Source organism: Puma concolor, chromosome E2 (assembly GCF_028749965.1).
Source record: "Puma concolor isolate L17-30 chromosome E2, mPumCon1.1.hap2, whole genome shotgun sequence".
NCBI lineage: Eukaryota > Metazoa > Chordata > Mammalia > Carnivora > Felidae > Puma > Puma concolor.
Window position 1 is genome coordinate 14,608,668 of NC_141681.1, and position 15,758 is coordinate 14,624,425.

Here is a 15,758-nt window from a genome sequence, read left to right on the forward strand (position 1 = left end):
ACAAAAGTATGCCCAACTAATCTTTGACAAACCAGGAAAGAATATCCAATGGAAAAAAGACAGTCTCTTTAACAAATGGTGCTGAGAACTGGACAGCAACATGCAGAAGGTTGAAACTAGACCACTTTCTTACACCATTCACAAAAACAAACTCAAAATGGATCAAGGACCTGAATGTCAGACAGGAAACCATCAAAACCCTAGAGGAGAAAGCAGAGAAAAACCTTTCTGACCTCAGCCGCAGCAATTTCTTACTTGACACATCCCCAAAGGCAAGGGAATTAAAAGCAAAAATGAACTACTGGGACCTTATGAAGATAAAAAGCTTCTGCACAGCAAAGGAAACAATCAACAAAACTAAAAGGCAACCCACGGAATGGGAAAAGATGCTTGCAAATGACATATCGGACAAAGGGCTAGTATCCAAAATCTATAAAGAGCTCACCAAACTCCACACCCGAAAAACAAATAATCCAGTGAAGAAATGGGCAGAAAACATGAATAGACACTTCTCTAAAGAAGACGTCCAGATGGCCAACAGGCACATGAAAAGATGCTCAACGTCACTCCTTATGAGGGAAATACAAATCAAAACCACACTCAGGTATCACCTCACGCCAGTCAGAGTGGCCAAAATGAACAAATCAGGAGACTATAGATGCTGGAGAGGATGTGGAGAAACGGGAACCCTCTTGCACTGTTGGTGGGAATGCAAACTGGTGCAGCCACTCTGGAAAACAGTGTGGAGCTTCCTCAAAAAATTAAAAATAGACCTAACCTATGACACAGCAGTAGCACTGCTAGGAATTTACCCAAGGGATACAGGAGTACTGATGCATAGGGGCACTTGGACCCCAATGTTTATAGCAGCACTCTCAACAATATGGAAAATTATGGAAAGAGCCTAAATGTCCATCAACTGACAAATGGAAAAAGAAATTGTGGTTTATATATGCAATGGAATACTACGTGGCAATGAGAAAGAATGAAATAAGGCCTTTTGTAGCAACATGGATGGAACTGGACAGTGTTATGCTAAGTGAAATAAGTCATACAGAGAAGGATAGATTCGATATGTTTTCACTCCTATGTGGATCCTGAGAAACCTAACAGAAGACCATGGGGGAGGGGAAGGAAAAAAAAATGGTTAGAACGGGAGGGAGCCAAAACATAAGAGACTCCTAAAAACTGAGAACAAACTGAGGGTTTATGGGGGGTAGGAGGGAGGGGAGGGTGGGTGATGGGCATTGAGGAGGGCACCTTTTGGGATGAGCACTGGGTGTTGTATGGAAACCAATTTGACAACAAATTTCATAATAAAAAAATAAAAATAAAAATGACATAAATAAAGTTTTATTGAAACAGAGTCATGTTCATTTGTTTGCATATTGTCTGTAGCTGCTTTTGTGCCATAGTGGCAGAGTTGAGCAGTTGAGACAGAGACCCTCTGGCCTGCAAAGCCACCCAGAATTTACTAATGGCCTTAAAAAAAAAGTTTACAAAACAAAAACAAAAACATTGTCAACCCCTGTTCTAAATTTTTTTTTTCAACGTTTATTTATTTTTGGGACAGAGAGAGACAGAGCATGAACGGGGGAGGGGCAGAGAGAGAGGGAGGCACAGAATCGGAAACAGGCTCCAGGCTCTGAGCCATCAGCCCAGAGCCTGACGCGGGGCTCAAATTCCCGGACCACGAGATCATGACCTGGCTGAAGTCGGACGCTTAACCAACTGCGCCACCCAGGTGCCCCTGTCAACCCCTGTTCTAGATGACACTCCTCACGCATCCCGCTCTGTGTTTTACGTGTGGATTCATTGGTCAGAGTGTTTTTACTCAGTTTTACAGCAAACATGTCCCACTGCCTGTTTGAGTTTTCCATCTTGAGCACCCAATTAATGCCACCATGCCCCCACCTCTAAGAGAAAAATCCCCCTCCCTGTCCTGTCGCCGCTTCCTGCCCCCAGCTGGACAATGGGACAGCAACCTATGATCTGAACAGGCCAACAGAAAAAGATGGGCTAGACCAATCACATTCTTCTCTTGGGAATCTGTTATAGGGAAACAGAGAGGCTATCAGGAGAAATGGTAGCTATGACTCTTGAGGACAAATTGACGCTTGGGTGGCTACGACAGGCGAGGAGGAGGCAAGGTTGGGAAGATGCTTGGTGTGGAAGAGAAGAAACTGTCCAAATGGAGACAAAATCTATGAAAGAGTGGCCCTGCTACCCTAAGAAAACAAGAAAGAGAGAAGTCTCCGTTCTTAAAGTTTCCCCAAGTTCAGCTTCCATTAGAACAATTGCCCTCTTCTTGGATTAGGAGTTAGAACTTTTTGGTTGCAAATGAAACAAAATTCAAAATTCAACACAAACGGGCTTAAACATTAATGGGGGTATATCGATTCATACAACTGAGGAAGTCTAACAATACTTCAGACTCAGCCTGATCCAACAGTTCAAATGATGTCACATGGGACCCTGATGTGAAGAACAAAGGCAAAAGAAATGTTAAAAAAAAAAAAAAAAAAGAAAGAAAGAAAAGAAATGAAATCTCCTTACAACTTGTAACCCAGTGACAAACACTTGAGGCAGGCAGAGTGACCTTCCTCCAGGAACTCAACTACCTAAATGCGAATACTTTGCTGGAGGCAAAAAGCAACTGTAGCTTGACATTAGCCAGACCTCCAGGATCCTGTAAGTCTTCTTTAAAAACCCCTTTGGAGGGGTGCCTGGGTGGCGCAGTCGGTTGAGCGTCCGACTTCAGCCAGGTCACGATCTCGCGGTCCGTGAGTTCGAGCCCCGCGTCGGGCTCTGGGCTGATGGCTCAGAGCCTGGAGCCTGTTTCCGATTCTGTGTCTCCCTCTCTCTCTGCCCCTCACCCGTTCATGCTCTGTCTCTCTCTGTCCGAAAAATAAATAAATGTTGAAAAAAAAAATTTAAAAAAAAAATAAATAAATAAAAACCCCTTTGGAAATTTCCTTTATGTCTATATCCCCACGATATATGTTAGCAATCATCCTTCAAACGTATGGCCCACTGGTATACATCTGAAGGGTCTCATTAACCTTATCTTAACAGCAGTTAGCCCCTTAAGATCCTGGAAGCCTTGCTCCAAATTCCTTAGAGACTCATGCTACTCCTAAACCCCACTAACTAAAATATACATAATCAGTCACCCCTCACAATCCCAGTGCAACTTTCTGCACATAGGTCCTGTCGCCATGCTTTAATAAAACCACCTTTTTCGCACTGAAAAGGTCTCAAGAATTCTTTCTCGACCGTTCGCTCCCAGACCCCAACATCACATCAACCCAATTTCTAACAGTCTTTTTGCCCTGCCTTTTGCAATATGGGCTTCATCCTCAATCTCCACTCTATGCCCTTCCCCATCTTAGGCCACTCTAGATTCTTCACTCATGGTGTCAGGATGACTGCAGCAATTCCAGACCTCACTGCTTCACACCAAAACATCTGCAAGTGGAGAGGGTATCCTTTCTGTAGCTCCTTCACATTCTGAGATACAATCTCTCGTTGCCTATCCCTGAACCAATCACTTTGGTCAGGAGAATTGCTACACTCATTGGATTAGATTTACCAATTGCCTTCTACTTTCTCATCTATAATAACATTTGAGGGCTTATCATGTCCCAGGCCCTACATCACCCTTTACATGTGTTACTATGTTTAACGCTCACAAAAGCCATACGAGTAATTTACCAGAATTATCCTCATTTTACCATTGAGAAAATGAAAGCTCAGAGAGGGTAGACACCTGGCCCAGGATCACACAGCCATCACCTGGAAAAACTGCGGATTAGCAGCAGAACCAAAAAAAAAAAAAAAAAAAAAAAAAAGCTGGAAGGGACCTATGGGATTCTGGAGCCGGAGGTCTCGGCCCCTATACCCTGCCAGTTGGGGGAGGGTGTCCCTCAACAGCCTCCAGCTCTTTTTATCCCACATCCTGTTGCCATTATGGTGACCCAAACCCCCTCGTCGGAGGGAAATGTTTTATCCATAGAATCTCAGGCTTCAGACCAAATTTACTCAAAAGTCCTGCTCCCACCTCTGGGTTCCTCCGGACTCTATTCTCCTCCACCTGATCTGTTTCCATGGAAACTGCTGGGCTCCTGCATCCCTTTTATCCTCCTTTCTGGGAAGCAAGGCCAGCTTTCCAGCGCTCAGGTAGCCAGGCCTAACCATTATAAAGACCAAAGAAGCAATATCTGGAAGAAATATTTCTAGGCAGAGGGAGGAACCATATCGGGCTTGTGGTTTTCTCTTTGATGTGCTCCTAACTAACACCAGGTGCTCTGAGGAGCTCAGCCAATTACCTGGGCCCAGTGGGTGCTGGCTGCAAGTCTGTCATCTGTTCCCCAGCATCTCAGCACCTCTCAGTCAGCAGGCCTCTCTCCCTTCGGAAAGTGATTCTGGGGTCTGAGCACAGGGCAAGTCAGGCAGGTCTTCTTGCCAATCCTTGGCATTAGGTTGCAGTACTCGGGGCACAGCTGGTGGGCTGGGGCTGCAAAAAGGAGAATGTTACCAGATTTTCCCCTTCTGGAGAAGGGAGGAGCCAGCCATCACCTTGAACCCATGGGCATCCTGGAAACAGCGGACATGGCATCACTCCTTGCTGCAGGGAGGTGCCCTGTGGCCAGGGTCTAGGAAGCACATTGCACACACTAGCCAGGGGCTTGGCACCTGGTCCCCAAGGACTCCGTATGCCCTGGAAACAGGAAACTGAAAGAGCCAGAGCTTTTCAGGGTCCCACCCTGGCTGGGTCTCGTTTGGGTGTTAATCTCTCCAAGCTTTGGTTTCCTTACCTTTAAAATGGGCCTAATTCTCGCACTGCGCATCTGCTAGGCTAGTTGCAAGGCCCAAACCAAACAAGACATACCAAAACCCTCTATAAAAGCATCTAAAGTAGCAAAACCTCAGACATCTAAAATGAATTACAAGAGTCTCAACTCATTGAGATATAAGCATCATCACTGCTTTCAAACACGCTCCTCGAATCTCTCTTCCCCATCCCTCAGCGATTTCCTGTTCTGAGTTCATGGTTTTCTGCTCAAGTTCAGTTACATAAACGAGGTCCAGTCTAACCTAAAACTCCAGTCTTCTCCAATTCAAAGCTTCCCATCTGCCCCAATGCAGACTGGATGAGGGCTCTGGCTCCACCTGGGCTAAGCATGACGTGGCGAGGAGGGGGTGCTCTGAAACATCTCCTTGCCTGGAGAAGTTGGGGAGGAACTCTCCTCACCCATCTGGTCCCCGTGTGCTGGAACAGCTACTGCTGCTGGTGTCTGGGGAGTCAGAGGGTCTAGCACAGTAGAAAGAAGCTTTTCCTAGAGCGGCCTTCAGCTCCACCCTGACTTCCTTCAACACCAAGGACTAACTGGCAGGTATCTGGCTTCTGCTCCTTCCTTAAACTCCATGCACCTTTCTCAGGAGGCACAGCACCCTCCAAAGGCTGCACAAAACAGGAAAGGGGTGCAATCCTTCCAGGCACAGGACAGGACAGTGCGGGCCTTCAGACAACCCTGAGTCAAAAACGGTACCGCTTCTGTCTTCACATGGGTCCCAGGCTCCAGAATTCTACTCTGGGACCAGCTGGGCATGCCAGCATCCTCTTACTGCAGATGTCCCCCCATGACCTGGAGAGGTCTTCTGAAGACCCCCCAAAACACTTGGCCCCAGAGGAGCCACAAATGCTGCACTGCCCAAAGGCTAAGGCTCCGCCCACAAGCCCCCCCATCCCACAGTCTTGTCTTCGAATAGCCCATGGCCTTGGGTGGAAGTGAAGGACAGGCTTAGCGAGTCCAGCAGACAGGAGGTGCTTGGATTCTGTGGGGTAACTTTACAAGTGGGGTACTTAGCCCCTTTTCAGAACAACAAGAAAAATTCCTCCCGACACCCTATGTTAATATAATAACTACCTTCTAATTAAGCACATACCACCACCAGGATTCCTGCTAGCTAATGCCTTGACTACATTATTTTTGGTCTTTACGCTTTGTGTGGCCAGTATCACTTTTATTACCTCTATTTTTCCTAAGGTTCAAAGAGGTTAAATGGCCTGCTCAAGGCCCTCAAAGTGGGTTTGACCCCACAGCTTTCTGACCCCAAAGCAGAGCTTATAAGTCCTAAACATGACTGCTCCTGCAGTACTTGGCTGGGGACAAAGGACAAAGGGACTTGCTTGGGTTTTACAGCCCTCTCTGTCTGAGATGGCCCAGGAATGGGCCTCTCAGAAAGACTCTAACCATGCATCTAAAATGAATGATGCAGGCTGTCCCAATGCAGAGCTGGAGGTCACCGGGGCCACACTACAGTCATACCCAGGACCTCCCCCATCAAGCCAAAGTACCCCCCTCATAGCCAACCCCCATCTAAGCAGCTCTGAAAAGTACAAAGCAGGAGATCCACTCTCTCTTCCTCACCAGGAAAACCAAAGCAACAAGGAGGTACCAGGGATGAGTTCTCTGACCCCACACATCTGGGAAAGGGGAGGAGCAGGAGGTGAGACAGAGGAGCCCAAGTGACAGCATCAAAGCTGGAAGGGGCTGAGCCTGGCCCCTGTAGGGCTGTACAGCACAGTGAAGAGCTCCTGCTTAGCCTTCCCCTTGGCCTCCCTCTGGGGTTAGCCCCTTCAGGAGCCGTTCACTACTCCAGAAGATGGATGCTGGCCAAAGAAGATCTTGCCAAGCTAATCACAGCTGATCTCTGGCTCCATGAAGGGCAGTGGGAACATCAAGTCATTTAAATCTCAGAGCAATTCTAAGAAGTAAATACTCACATTCCCATTTTGCAGAAGAGAAAATTTGAGACACAGATAGGTTACATAATTTGCCCAAGGTCACACAGCTTATTCTAGGATTCAAACCCTGGGCACCCAGATTCTAGAGTGTCTGCTCTTAACCACTGAACAATCCTGCCTCCCGGGGGCAGTACAAAAGAGACCCACGGGCTTTGGTGAATTTCTCAGCTCAGGACTCTCCTCTGGCACAAAGGCGAGGGGAATGCATACAGTCCTCAAAAGCTGGGTTTTTCTGATTCCTCTCTCCCAGTCTGCTCCTGCAAGAAACTGTGAACACATTTGCTCTGAGCAAAATCAAGTGGTGTGGGAACCTTCACTCTGTATTTCTCCTTCAGTCTCGCTCTAGGCTTGTCCCTCCCTCCAAGGGACAACCTTCCCCCTCGGTCTCCTCCTGGCTCCTCTGCCCCAGCGACCTCCTTTTGATTCTCACTTACCTCCTTCTCTTTCGCTCTCCCTTCGGAAGGCAGTTCAGCTAACACTCATTAGTACGTGTTAATGAGCATCAATCCATTTCTCAGTCGCTCAGCAGGAGAGGGGAGAAAGGAGGGACTAGCAGCTGCTCCAGGGGTAATGGGTGCACAGGCCTGGGGGCTCAGGAGCTCAGGCTACTGGAGAGAGTGGGGAGGGAGCCTAGTGCCCAGCTTGGGGAGTCCTGTCTGTTCTCAGGACTCTGCCCTCAGCAGCTGCTTCTGTTTTCTCTGAGACCGGCACAGAACATTCCTAGGTCAGCAATGGATATTCTCTGCCCACTGGCCTAGGCAAATTCCCATCATGTCCTTAGGTGGGTGCGGTTAAGACCCGGCACCAGGAGGTAGTTCTGCCACTCCATGAAGAACTGTCCAAAAGCCCCCAGAGCTTGTCCAGGAGGAGGCAGGTAACCAGGGCACAGAGGGACTTGGGGAGGGCAACAACCAAGACCCCAGGGGGACAGTGGAAGCCCCTCCTCCACTCCATCTGGATCTTCCCTGGGTGTCCCTGATTCCAGCCGCTCCCCCACCTCCAGAGCCTTGAAAATCCTTGGCTTCTCCCCAATATGGGCCCCATTTAGGGACCATGAGAGTGTGGGGAAAGATCTGGGTTCAAATTCAAGCTCGGGCCCCTCTTTGCTGTACAAGTCATGTAACAGTCATTTGAAGTCTCAAGTCCCCTCCTCAGAAAATTGGTCCCTGTTCTTCCTGTTGTGTAAGGGTCAGACGGGAGCAGGCATGAGAGACACCCAGTGAACCGTGAAGTGCAGATGCTATTTGTCAAGCTTACATTATTATTACTATTAGTGGTGCTGCGGCTACTACCCTTATTACTATTGCTACTGCTAGTAACAATACCTGGTAGCTGTACTGAAGAAGGTCAGAGAGAGGCAAGAGCAGCCTCTCTCCGCTCTTTGCACCGAAGGGCCCCTGCTTCCCTGGCCTGGCGGCGAGCGGTCTCAGCGCCCACGTGCGCGTCCCCGGCGCTCCCCGCGCCGCGCGCCCACTGGCCGAACCGCTGCGCGGCCGCCGCCCGCCGAGACCCGGGCTGATTCTCTGAGCGCGCGCGCCCCCTGCTGGCAGCCGGGCGCGGGCACAGCCTCCGGACTGTATATAAAGGCAGCGTGGAGCGCAGGACCTGGCCGAGTGCGGGAGCGGAGCCGGGCGCAGGGACAGCGCTGTGCGCCTGAGGTCTCCGAGCCGCTCGCCATGGCTAGCCCGCAGCAGCAGCCCCCTTACCTGCACCTGGCCGAGCTGACGGCGTCCCAGTTCCTGGAAATCTGGAAGCACTTTGACGCAGACGGTCAGTAGATCTCTCAACTTCTGTGCCCATTGGCCCCCAGGGAGCCTGCGGTGGAGGGGAAGGGGACTTTGCTGATGCGGGCAGGTGTACGTTGGTCCCTGGGGGTGTTTGGGCAGCAAAACCTGCTGAGGTCGGGGTCTGGAGTTTGGGAAACACCTGGCTGCTCTGGTGACAACTGTCAGCAACTTTTCTTCCCTAACACAGACGGCAGAGAGCCCACCAGCTTCTGCAGCCTCATTTTGGGCAAGTTGGAGCTTTCCCAGGGAGGAGGCCTGGGCCAGCAAGGCTCCCCATGATTCCCCCTGCCATCTTACCTTCCCCGCCTTTCTCTTCAAGGTAATGGCCTGCCTTCAGCTGCTGCAGCCACAGGTCTCAAAAGCCCACTCGTTTCTTTCTTGAGGTTCCCCTTTTGTTTAATACTAGGTTACCCCCCACCTCCCCCCCCCCCCCCCGTCACTGTCCTGGAGGCTGAGGTGAGCTGGGGGATACTGAAGGGAAACCCCTGGCCTCCCCAGAGTGATTGGCTGGGAGCGGGAGTGGAGAGTGACATCGGGGCCCTGAACACCCCTTGGGCTTCCTTTGCCCATTTCCCATCCTCCCTGGGCAGATGGGTCCCATACACAGCAGCAGTAGGTGTGGTGGGGGCAGGGGTGAGGTACAAACCTGACATTCCCTCATGGTGATAATCCTGGGTGCTTTGGGTGACACCATCTCTGGGTGGGGGAGGCACAATCTTAAATGCAACTGAGACATCGACTTACCCAGAAATCGAGGGCTGGACTGAATGACCTTTGGAGGTGGCTCTCAGTGCTGGCATTCTAAGAGTCTATGAATGGTCTGACTCCGGCATAAAGTGAGGCCCCCCTTCAGGAGCTTCTGATATCACTAGAAATGTTTTCTCCACCACTCCAAAAAAAATTAAGTGATCTGATTCCCTTCTCTGAATTCCCGGCTGGGGTTGGCATCCAAAATGTTCTGGCATCTCAGACCATTGGCAGGGTGGTGGCTCAGGGTGTTTATCCTGGGATTGACAGTGAGGGGGATGGGAACCAGAGAGAGGATCAGTCCCTGGTTCACTTAATTCTTCCCTCCTCCTTTTCTCACCTCCCTAGAGCATGAAAATGACAAAACAGAGGCCCTCCGCCCAGAGCCCTTGGAGAGGCAAAGGTTAATGTCCAGGGATGCTCATTAGTAAAGTTTTGTTTTCTTGGAGCCAAGCAAAGGACTGGGTGAGCAATACCTGGTCTAGGACAGTGATCTGCCTGTGAATTACTGAAGGAGGTGGGTAGGCTGTCACATCTGTAAAATGGGGCTAAGGAGGGGTTGTACTTCCAATCCCCAGCTTGTGCCATAAAACTCCCTTGGTGAAAAGGGCTGTAAGGTGCAGCCTCTTAGTATTCCAGATGACGTGCACCTTCCCTAAGGATGCTTCTGCCAGTTTATCTGCACCAGAGACTTTCAGGATTCAAGGAAAGTTACCAAGTGGCCAAGGTTACACCACCGGCCTCCTGCCAGATGAGTCAGCTATAATAAACAGAGGACTCCATAGATCTACTTCCCCCCTATGCTCGGGGGGACAGCCAATAGCACTCCCAATAATCAGGCGAATCCTTACATTTATCTGAGCCCTCGTACTGTTCAATATACAATCACACCTTCTTGAGTCCCACACTGTGAGGCTGCTGGGCAGGTCGCGGTTCTCCTTGTGCAGACAAGGAACCAGACACAATGGGTGAGTTCTCTGAGGTTGTATAGCAAGGTAGTAGTGGGGCTGGTTCCTGGCCAGTGTTTATGCCCTACTTTTTGGACATGCGTTTGGGTTGGAAGAGGGGTTTTTTCCATGATGATAGGTACAAGTTGCCCTCTCATTTGCCCACAGAAGAGCCTCCACAATCCGCAGGCTTGGAGGTGATGGACAGTTCCTTTAATCTCAGAAATGGGTCCTTGTCTGGGCTGGAGCATAGCTAAGGTAGCACTGGACACAATAGTCTTGAAAGGCCCCCAAAGCCACTGTGCCTCTGGCTGTCTCCTCCGAAATGAAAGGGGAGCTAAATGCTTGCTTCTTGGTTCCTTGTCCACCAGACACCCCGTTGCCCTCTCTGGTCATGGCCTCAGGGAATTCCCAAGAAAGGGCTGCAGACCTAACAGAGAAAGAAGACAAAAGGGCTTAAAATGCCAGAGATGGCTCAGAGGTGCTTTAGAAAAATGAGGATACGGTCAAGTTAGCATTCTACAAAGAACCCAGAATTATTAGGCTGTGGACTGACTTGCTCCATACCTTCCTTAACCTACCTGTCCCACATACCCAAAGGCTACTGGGGAGACCCCAGTAGCTCCCTGCACTAGCTGCTCCCCCACCACCACCCCGCTTACTAACTCTGGCTTCTATTTTCATCTGGGGGGTTCTTCCTGATACAGATTCCCCTGCCACTCACAAACTTAAAGAGCTCTGGCAGGACTCTCTTTTGCAGCTCACAGGTCCCTGGAGCCCAGTTAGGCACAGCCACCAGGGGCAGGGAGCCACTGCCCCACTCCTCCTGGACCCCCTAGGAAACAAAGACAAGGAGATCCTAGGAGAAGCTGAATGCCAAAGAGAGTGGAGATGGCATGGGGGGCTCTGACCCTAACTCAGCCTATTCCTAACCAAGAGAAAGAGTCATCCTGGTGACTTTGCCCTAAGAGTTAGAGTCTTTTCAAAATCATCATCAGTCTCATGGTGGAGGAAGGAAGGAGTGGTGGCGGGGGGCGGGGGCCAGGAATCCTGTACCATCCCTGACCCCTTCCTCCTCAGTCACCCAAGTTCACGCATTTGGGGGAGATTCGGATGTCATCGCTCAAAGGCAGAGGTAGGAAAGACAGTAGCCAAGCACACCGTAAGGCCCACATGCCACTTCCATGCTCTGAGTGACCCTTCCATGGCCCTGTATATCTGAGTCCACTGCCCTGTTGCTACCTGCTCACTTCTTTGTCAGGAATATCCTCACTCTGCAAGATCCAAGCAGCTGAGTGGTTCTGATCAGACGGGCCACCAGCCTCCTGTTCTGCCAGTAGGAATTTCCATGGAGAACCAAGGTGTGGCCCTAAAGGGAAACACCTTAGCTTTCAGAAGCAACTGAAATCATAGGGATAAGATGGATTCTCTGCCAGAGGCCAGCAGACATCCCAGATCCAAGTAGAGAATCCCACTCACCCTAGGAATCTATCTGACATAGGTACACTTGTACCTATGCAAAAAGTGGTATGAGAAGGAGTCTCTTACTGAGTTCTTTGGAATACTGAAAATTTGAGGGGGAATGTGCTTCATTAGTGAGGAGAAAAATGAATTGCGCCAGTCTTTAGAGCAGAATATTATACAACCAAGCAGAGTGAGGTGGGTCTTTTGTACTGCTGTGGGAAAATGTCCAAGATGTACTATTAAGATTTTTTTTTTATGGGGCACCTGGGTGGCTCAGTTGGTAAGGCGTCCAACTTCGATTCAGATCATGATCTCATGGTGTGTGAGTTCGAGCCCCATGTCAGGCTGTGTGCTGACAACTCAAAGCCTGGAGCCTGCTTCAGATTCTGTGTCTCCCTCTCTCTCTGCTCTTCCCCCACTCACTCTCTCTCTCTGTCTCTCTCTCTCTCTCTCTCTCTCTCACACACACACACACACACAAATAAACATTTTATTTTTTTTTTCAACGTTTATTTATTTTTGGGACAGAGAGAGACAGAGCATGAACGGGGGAGGGTCAGAGAGAGAGGGAGACACAGAATCGGAAACAGGCTCCAGGCTCTGAGCCATCAGCCCAGAGCCTGACGCGGGGCTCGAACTCACGGACCACGAGATCGTGACCTGGCTGAAGTCGGACGCTTAACCGACTGCGCCACCCAGGCGCCCCACAAATAAACATTTTAAACATGTAAAAAGAAAGATTTTTTAAATGGTAGCTGGATGATTATAGTATGACCCCATTTTCATTATTCATGAGGCAAATTGCTGAAAGATACTTGACAGAATATAACATAGACCATAGAGAACAGTGGTTCTCTCTACAGACTGACTGAGATAAAATTAAAAGGCATTTGCTTTTACTAAGTTAACTTCTGTCATGTTTGAAAACTGTATAAGAGCTTTTGTTTCTTGTGTTCATCTGCCAAACAGTAAAGATGTAAAAAGTTATTTATCTCCAGTTGTGGGAATCTGCCCAGACTCTTCTGGGCATTCGTCTGCCTCCAGATGGCCCTGGTGACATGGGGTGGTTCTCAAAGCCTCTTGCAGAGAGGAAGCTGTGTTCCCTATCTGTGTGGGCCTGCAGACCTTTGAAAATTAGGGAGAGGGAGGCCCTGCCCTTTTTTCCCTGCTCTGCCCTCCTACACCCAATGGAAGTGACAGAAACATCCCTAAAACACACGCACCGTGAACACCCTCCAACCCGAGCACCCAGACAGGCTCTGCCAGAGTGCGGGTCACTGCTAAGTTTGTGACCTGCAGGGAGCTAAGCCATAGGGCCTCACCCAGGTGGAGAGAGAGGACTGGGCCACTCGCACTGAAATACTAAATGAAGGCTCCTGGAACAGTGAAAAAAGATACTTTTTTTTCCCCAAACAGGGTTACAGAATATCCGGTATACATTATTTACACAAATACTACAACATTTACAATGCACTATAACTGTGCTATTCATGAGGTGACTATAGGACTCATAAAAACGACCACTTCTTGGCACAAAAAAGTCAGAGGCATCTGGTGCAGGGAGCCAAGTTCAGAGTTATCTGAGGGAGGCTTTCTTTTACCTGTCAAACGAATCTCTGTCAGGTCCATGTGTCCATTTGGGAGAGCAGAGCATAGATTTGGGGTTTGTGATGGCAGGATGTGGGGTTCTTTGGAAGTAGCCTCCTGTCCCATCCAGAGTAAGCCCTAGGAATCAGTCCCCCGCTCTGCTTCACCCCTAAACCCCCAAATGCTTTGCTAACAGTGCCCTTTGGTATGGAGTGTTCACGGCGTGCTGGGCGGCCCTGCGCTGGTGGCCTCCATGTGTGCCCCAGGCCCAGCAGCCTGCCTCCAGGGGGTGATTGCACCAGCCAGGGAGGCACTGGGGCTCCCCAGGGAGGCAGCCCTGAGACGCGTTTTGACAAACAAAACACTTGAGCCGGCCTCGCCAGGGCAGCCACCAGCCCAGGGAGCCTCCGTCCCTGCCCGCTCACCCTGTTTATTCCCCTCTAGACTCCAGTGGCTGCACTCGCTGAGCCCCTGAGGGAGGTTTCCAGGGCTAAGAAGACCCCTCCGGGAAATCTCTTCTAACACCTGGGGAGCCAGAATTACTAGAGCAGGCGCGAGGCTCTTCAAAAACAGTGCCTCTCCCCTGGTGGCTTTCCTGGCCAATGGCACCCCATGCCCTCCTTTGCCCAGCCAGGCCCATCTGCAGCCTCTGGCCTCGGCCCTCCCCTGCTCCTCCCTGGCTCTCTACTGTCCTCCCTCCTCTCTCGCCCAATCTGCCCATCCTTCTGGCCTTCCCCATGCCTGGGAATCGGCCCAGCGTTAGGCTGCCAGATGTCCACAGGTTCAGGGGACCCAGCCCAGCCCCAGAACCACTGTTCCAAAAGTGGCGCAGCCCAGAAACAGATTCAAAGTCGTGTCTGAACATTCATCCAGTAGCTGTTTGCACTGTGTTTTTTCACCCCTAGAAGTCACTGAGGTGACTGACAGAGAAGCCAAGACAAATGCAGGTTTGGACAGAGGTCGTCCCTGGGATGAATAGGACACCAGGCTGTAGGCTGTGACTCATCCCTTTCCCTCTCTCTAGCATCCTTACCTGTCTGCTTACCTGGCCGAGTCCTGAAGACCAACCAGCAGGGGTGGGGAGTAGGACCCTCTTTGTAAATGGTTCACACCATGAAAAGTAATATTAGTATCAGGGCAGGATCTCAGGAAGCCAATTTCTAGCCCCAAGGGGTGGTGTTTGACTGTCTCAAAGGGTGCTTAGGCTGGGAGGTACAGGGCTATTTGCCTTGCCATAAATTTGAACCCCAGACAAACAACCAAGTGGCTTGGCCTCATGAACACTTTCTTAACGAGGAGTCTGAAACTTCGTAACTCCTGTCTTCAATTTCTCTAACCTGTGCATCACAGAGAGACACAGACTGCTCCCACGTCTAGGCCAGTAGTTCTCAAACTTGAATGTGTAGGAGGGCTTGTTAAAACACAGATGTCTGGACCTCACTCCAAATGCTTCTGCCTCAGTGGGTCTTGGATAGTGCCTGGGATTCTGCATTTCTAACAAGCTCCCAGGCAATTCCAATGCTACTGTTCCACAGACCACAATTTGAACAGCAGGCCCTTATACTCCAGACCTACTAAATTGGGCTCTCCATTTTAATAAGATCCCCAGGTAATTCTTGCACACCTTAACATTTGAGACTCACTGCTCTAAAGCAGTCCTTAACCCTGACTGCACGTTCAGATCACGGAGAGAGCTTTGGAAACATGCCCACAAGAAGTCCCCATCCCGTCAATTAAATCAGAAGCTTGGGGTGGGGGGGTGGAGGGAAGAATCAGGCAATGGTGTTGTTTTAAAAGCTTCCCAGGTGACTCTAATACACCGCCTGGGCTGAGAACCAATGCTCTAAACTCTGAGCTGAAGAGTTTACAGCCATGGACTGGTTCAGAAGTCAGATTATAAAAATGATGCTTTCCATTTGTATGAGATTTTACATTTTCCAGAATGCTCTCACAACATTACCTTGTGTGGCTCTCACAACAGCTCTATAAAGTAGAAAGGGCATACATAGTTATACCAATTTTAGAGATCAAGAAATTGAGGCTCGGAGCCACAGAGCTGGTGGCTGTTACCTCTTACTCCAATTTCCCTTGCCTGTTCAGGTCTTAGAAAATCCAGATGTACACACAAGTCTCAGTGAGAAACAAGTCGGCCTCTTTCCAGCATGGGGCAGAGCAACCTTTGGTCAAGGTTTTCCAGTGTCTGTGATCAGCTTAATTGTAAAACAGTTTTGTCTCACTTTAAATTTGGGGAAATTGAGGTTAGGCATCCGACTTCAGTTCAGGTCATGATCTCGCAGTTCGGGAGTTCAAGCCCCACGTCGAGCTCTGTGCTGACAGCTCAGAGCCTGGAGCCTGCTTCAGATTCTGTGTCTCCCTCTCTCTCTGCCCTTCCTCTGCTCGTGCTCTCTCTCTCTC

General features: G+C 49.8%; 1 protein-coding gene and 2 long non-coding RNA genes across 4 annotated transcripts in view; 1 reads left to right on the forward strand and 2 right to left on the reverse strand.

Moving 5' to 3' along the window:
* Window positions 1–4,328: 4,328 nt before the first annotated feature.
* LOC147573390 (uncharacterized) lies at window positions 4,329–8,232 on the reverse strand. Its single transcript, XR_015244539.1, has 2 exons — window positions 8,137–8,232; window positions 4,329–4,516 (listed from the first exon to the last, which is right to left on the reverse strand). It is a non-coding gene; the product is annotated as an uncharacterized LOC147573390 (long non-coding RNA).
* A 182-nt stretch (window positions 8,233–8,414) lies between these two features.
* Window positions 8,415–15,758, forward strand: part of CALB2 (calbindin 2) — a 29,109-nt gene continuing 21,765 nt past the window's right edge. For both annotated transcript variants that reach the window (XM_086688960.1, XM_086688961.1), the window contains exon 1: window positions 8,415–8,581. In XM_086688960.1, the coding sequence (XP_086545086.1) occupies window positions 8,488–8,581 (94 nt within the window). In that variant the 5' untranslated portion in view covers window positions 8,415–8,487. The remainder of the gene's footprint in view (window positions 8,582–15,758) is intronic.
* The window catches only part of LOC147573391 (uncharacterized), a 46,321-nt gene continuing 40,742 nt past the window's right edge, over window positions 10,180–15,758 (reverse strand). The window contains exon 8 of the long non-coding RNA XR_015244709.1: window positions 10,180–10,722. This is a non-coding gene — a long non-coding RNA (uncharacterized LOC147573391). The remainder of the gene's footprint in view (window positions 10,723–15,758) is intronic.